At 39.5% G+C, this 6,000-nt stretch overlaps 1 protein-coding gene across 1 annotated transcript; it reads left to right on the top strand.

Annotated features, from left to right (window-relative positions):
* Window positions 1–3,691: 3,691 nt before the first annotated feature.
* Window positions 3,692–4,645, top strand: LOC122440476 (olfactory receptor 18-like). Its single transcript, XM_043466774.1, has one exon. It carries the CDS (start codon window positions 3,716–3,718, stop codon window positions 4,643–4,645), a length of 930 nt encoding a protein of 309 aa, XP_043322709.1. The 5' UTR covers window positions 3,692–3,715.
* The last annotated feature ends 1,355 nt before the right edge of the window (window positions 4,646–6,000 follow it).

Raw genomic sequence — 6,000 nt, 5'->3', positions numbered from 1 at the left:
GCATGACCAAGTTGTTCTTTTTTTTTTTTTTTTTAATTTTTTATTAGTTGGAGGCTAATTACTTCACAACATTTCAGTGGGTTTTGTCACACATTGATATGAATCAGCCATAGATTTACACATATTCCCCATCCCGATTCCCCCTCCCACCTCCCTCTCCACCCGATTCCTCTGGGTCTTCCCAGTGCACCAGGCCCGAGCACTTGTCTCATGCATCCCACCTGGGCTGGGGATCTGTTTCACCATAGATAGTATACATGCTGTTCTTTTGAAATATCCCACCCTCACATTCTCCCACAGAGTTCAATAGTCTGTTCTGTATTTCTGTGTCTCTTTTTCTGTTTTGCATATAGGGTTATCGTTACCATCTTTCTAAATTCCATATATATGTGTTAGTATGCTGTAATGTTCTTTATCTTTCTGGCTTACTTCACTCTGTATAATGGGCTCCAGTTTCATCCATCTCATTAGAACTGCTTCAAATGAATTCTTTTTAACGGCTGAGTAATATTCCATGGTGTATATGTACCACAGCTTCCTTATCCATTCGTCTGCTGATGGGCATCTAGGTTGCTTCCATGTCCTGGCTATTATAAACAGTGCTGCGATGAACATTGGGGTGCACGTGTCTCTTTCAGATCTGGTTTCCTCAGTGTGTATGCCCAGAAGTGGGATTGCTGGGTCATATGGCAGTTCTATTTCCAGTTTTTTAAGAAATCTCCACACTGTTTTCCATAGTGGCTGTACTAGTTTGCATTCCCACCAACAGTGTAAGAGGGTTCCCTTTTCTCCACACCCTCTCCAGCATTTATTGCTTGTAGACTTTTGGATAGCAGCCATCCTGACTGGCGTGTAATGGTACCTCATTGTGGTTTTGATTTGCATTTCTCTAATAATGAGTGATGTTGAGCATCTTTTCATGTGTTTGTTAGCCATCTGTATGTCTTCTTTGGAGAAATGTCTGTTTAGTTCTTTGGCCCATTTTTTGATTGGGTCATTTATTTTTCTGGAATTGAGCTTCAGGAGTTGCTTGTATATTTTTGAGATTAATCCTTTGTCTGTTTCTTCATTTGCTATTATTTTCTCCCAATCTGAGGGCTGTCTTTTCACCTTACTTATAGTTTCCTTTGTAGTGCAAAAGCTTTTAAGTTTCATTAGGTCCCATTTGTTTAGTTTTGCTTTTATTTCCAATATTCTGGGAGGTGGGTCATAGAGGATCTTGCTGTGATTTATGTCGGAGAGTGTTTTGCCTATGTTCTCCTCTAGGAGTTTTATAGTTTCTGGTCTTACATTTAGATCTATAATCCATTTTGAGTTTATTTTTGTGTATGGTGTTAGAAAGTGTTCTAGTTTCATTCTTTTACAAGTGGTTGACCAGTTTTCCCAGCACCACTTGTTAAAGAGGTTGTCTTTTTTCCATTGTATATCCTTGCCTCCTTTGTCAAAGATAAGGTGTCCATAGGTTCGTGGATTTATCTCTGGGCTTTCTATTCTGTTCCATTGATCTATATTTCTGTCTTTGTGCCAGTACCATACTGTCTTGATGACTGTGGCTTTGTAGTAGAGTCTGAAGTCAGGCAGGTTGATTTCTCCAGTTCCATTCTTCTTTCTCAGGATTACTTTGGCTATTCGAGGTTTTTTGTATTTCCATACAAATTGTGAAATTATTTGTTCTAGTTCTGTGAAAAATACCATTGGTAGCTTGATAGGGATTGCATTGAATCTATAGATTGCTTTGGGTAGAATAGCCATTTTGACAATATTGAGGCCACTTTCAAATGTTCCTTTTCCTCTGCCACCAGCCAAAACTTGCGCCTTTATCACATCTTTTGAACCTAATTTTTTGGCGATTGCATAAGCTTCATCTGGTGACTTAGCCACGTGTCCTTTGGGAATGGAGACGCCAGCTTCCTGCAACAATTCCATACTCAGGTATTCATACAGCGAGAGATTCCTTTGCTGTTGATGCTGTATTTGGACTCTATGGTTGTCAAACAATCCAGAGCTTCCCAGAACCTGGGCGGTGGCCGGCAGCGCCGTCCGGGGTCGGTGGCTCCTCAGGGTGGCGGCAGCCAAGAGCCGGCTGTGGAACACGGAGGCCGCAATTTCTCAGTCCGACCAAGTCTCCTGGGCAGCTAGTTTTTTTTTTTTTTTTTTTTTTTAGACAAATAAGGCACAACTTCCTTTTTGTGATAGCTACATCAACATTATAATGACTGCAAGTTCAATTAAATTGAGATACATACACAGTTTTTGGTTTCTCAACTTTTAAATTAAACTTATCCTGGATATTAAAACAAGCCTCCAAAGTATAACTGACAGAAGTTGGGAGGTTAAAAGGGCATGTGAAAGCTAATTTTATATGTTAGCTAGGCTGAACTATGGTGACCAGTTGCTTGTAACTGTGAGTACTTTAATTGCTTATAGCAAACCTGTAAGTTCAGTTCAATTAATGTACCCATTTTACAGATGCACAAACTACCCAACTGTTTGTGATATTACTATTTTTTCCCATTTTGATTTTTCCCAATTACACTCATATTTTGACCTGTCAGGAGAAATGAAGACTTGAGTTGCCTTCAGGGAGTTCAATGTTGATTGAAACTTGATTCCTCCATAAGAAAGAACTACTTGAACAGCTCTTAATCTGGCATAAGAAGACCAATTTAGGGTTTGAGACTGGGCTTTGTTCTTAAATTTTTCAACTATTCTTAAGAGGACTGGATTTGATGAGAAGTCAACCCTTTACAAACGCTTAGGAGTAAAGACACAATTAAGAAGTTTTCCTAGCCCTACAAACAAAAACAGTAAAATGCAAACTCAACCTCAAACCTTTCTCTGAGAGTATATAGCACTGAGAAAAACACTACAAAAATGAAAAAAAACTTCAAAGTATTTATTAAAATTTAATTATTACTTAATAATTGGTGCATCATACAGTAATGCTATCTTCAGGATTGTGGACGCCATATGATTTTACACTTTTAACAAAAATATACTTACCAAAATGTGGAGTCCATCAAGGTCAAATATTTATATTTGAGTTATATTTAAAGAGACATTGACCAGACAACCCACATATTTGAATGAGCAGTTACTTCCATGGAAGATGAATATCATAAAGATGAAATAAAGATGAGATAAATAAATATAAATAAAGATGAAAAGCCCTTGAAATTAATTAGCCTGTACAAATGCTATCTGATTGTGAACATTTGATTTTAATTTAGAATCCAGAGACAGTGCTTTTTAGCTCTCTGGGACTACAGTGCAAATCAAGGGAATTTCTTGTACTGCTTTTGAATAAGATATAGTACTTTTGACTGCTGTTTCTTGTACTTTAATTATAATAATCTGTTAAAAGAGAAGAATATTTTTTATTCTATATCTTTCTCTCAAAGTTAGGGTACAGATATATTACTGTGTTCATGGCCTTGTGATCTCAAAATGTCCTTTCTTCTCTAATATTCTTTGGTCCCATGCTTCTAAAATAGATGCATGAAGAAAAAAATGAATGTCTTCAGCATTAGTAAAGATGTGTTCACACTGAGAAATATTGCTCAATGAATTGTACTGTATGGTCCTCATGCATGCATGCATACTATTTCTGAATTCTGAATTGTTCAAATCCAAACTCTGTACACTTATATCTGTGTCTCTATATTTCTGTTGTTTATTCAACATCTTCTTCTCTTTAAAAAGGTGTCCCTTCTTCATGGAACCACACAATCGTACGCGTGTCTCACAGTTCTTCCTCCTGAGGCTCTCAGATGATCCAGACCTGCAGACCCTCCTCTTTGGACTCTTCCTGTCCACGTACCTGGTCACTGTGCTCGGGAACCTGCTCCTCATCCTGGTTGTCAGTTCTGATTCTCACCTCCACACCCCCATGTACTTCTTCCTGTCCCATCTGTCCTTGGCTGACATTGGTATAAGCACCACGACTGTTCCCAACATGCTAGTGAACCTCCAAACACAGAGCAAATCCATCCCTTACGCAGGATGCCTAGCTCAGGTGACCGTCTTTTCTCTTTTTGCATGTTTGGAGAGTCTCCTTCTGACAGTGATGGCCTATGACCGGTTGGTGGCCATCTGTCACCCTCTGCACTACCTGTTCATCATGAACCCCCGCCTCTGCGGCTTGTTGGTCCTGGTGTCATTCTCCATCAGCCTTTTGAACTCTCAGCTTCACTACTTGATGATGTCAAGGCTTACCTTCTGTGCAGATGTGGAAATCCCTCATTTCTTTTGTGAGCTTTCTCAACTTCTCAACCTTGCCTGTTCTGACATCTCCACCAGTAACATATTAATCTATTTCATTAGTGCCATCTTGGCTGGAGTTCCACTCTCGGGGATACTTTACTCTTATATTAGGATTATATCCTCCATTCTGAGAGTCTCCTCATCAGATGGGAAGTACAAAGCCTTCTCCACCTGTGGTTCTCATCTGTCAGTTGTTTGCTTATTTTATGGAGCAGCCCTTGGGGTATATCTCAGCTCCACTGTCTCTTCTTCCCACAGGAAGAGTGCAGTGGTCTCGGTGATGTACACTGTGGTCACCCCTATGCTGAACCCCTTCATCTACAGTCTAAGGAACAGGGACATCAAGAGTGCCCTATGGGGGATTATCATCAGAATGGCCTAATTTTAATACCTGTGTCAACATTTTTTTTTCTGGGAAAAAAATACTGGGAAAGGCAGTAAATTCAAATATGTGCAACAAGAAATTCTGAATCTGCAGTCCCATAGTGATTTGTACCTATTTAGCACTCTGCTTTCTGTTTACACAAGTTTTCCTTTTGTTGTTGAAATTGTTGTTTAGTCGCTCAGTCATGTCTGACTCTTTGTGACCCCATGGACTGGAGCCTGCCAGGTTCCTCTGTCCATGGGATTTCCCAGGCAAGAATGCTGCAATGGGTTGCCATTTCCTTCTCCAAGGTTTCTTCCTGACCCAGGGATCGAACTGGCATCTCCTGCATTGGTAGGCGGATTCTTTACCACTGAGCCACCAGGGAAGCCCCATTTTTCCTCTTAGAATAGCTTTAATGGAAATAATAAGTTATTTTGGACTCCCCACACAAGTCATAGCTCATCCGGACTTCGTGAAGCACATCAGTATACCCTTCTCACTCTCTTTATACATTATCCAGGACCTCTGTTCACAGGGAGTTTTATTTCTAGCACTGCAAAACAATCATAGCTCTTGCTTTCTTCTTATTTATTGTTTCTATACTTTTCCTATGATTTTTTTGGCCTACACCTTGATTTGAGGATCTAGACTCTACCTTAAGGACCAAAATATTTAGTGCATTTTTGTTTAATAGTCTTGGCCAGATTTTTGAGCAAATAGGATGACTAATTTCCTGTTCAAACTAGGGTATTTTGAAATTGAAATGAGATATGATTAATACTGAGTTATCAACTGGGACTTTCCTAGGAAACCTGACATGTATGCTTCCCAAGGAGTAGATGGAAGAGTATCTACCAAAGTCAATTACCAACTTTTCTGATAATTCTTCCAATTCCAACCACCATATCCCCAATCATATTATGTATCCAGACACAAAGAACAAAAATGGAAAGATTCCACTTATATAAGGTACCTAAAGTAGTCAGACACATGCAGACAGAGATTAGAATGTTGGTTACCAGAGGCTTTGGGAGGAGGAATGGGGAGTCAGTGTTTAGTGCAGACAGAGTTTCAGATGGGGAAGATGAGTTCTTCAGACGGATAGTGGTGATGGTTGTAAAACCATGTTACGTTTACTTGGAAATCATTAAGACAGTAAATTTTATGTTATTTTACCACAATAAAAAAATATCTACTGTTGGAATGAGGGACATATTTCTCCAATGTTGTCTCAGCTCTCTGCAATCAGCTCCTAAAGCAATCTGCCTCAGCTACTGAGAGCCACCAGGCAGCCCATATCCAATGGCTATATGATGTGGAGATGTAAGCATTTATCTCCACTGTCCCAACTCCAGCCAACTCTAAGGGAT

The sequence above is a fragment of the Cervus canadensis genome, chromosome 4 (genome assembly GCF_019320065.1).
Source record: "Cervus canadensis isolate Bull #8, Minnesota chromosome 4, ASM1932006v1, whole genome shotgun sequence".
NCBI classification, from domain to species: Eukaryota; Metazoa; Chordata; class Mammalia; order Artiodactyla; family Cervidae; genus Cervus; species Cervus canadensis.
This window is presented reverse-complemented; position numbering and strand designations above follow the sequence as displayed.

Coding starts and splice junctions, on each gene's coding strand:
- LOC122440476 (XM_043466774.1), top strand. CDS start 3,716: ATGGAACCACACAATCGTACGCGTGTCTCACAGTTCTTCCTCCTGAGG.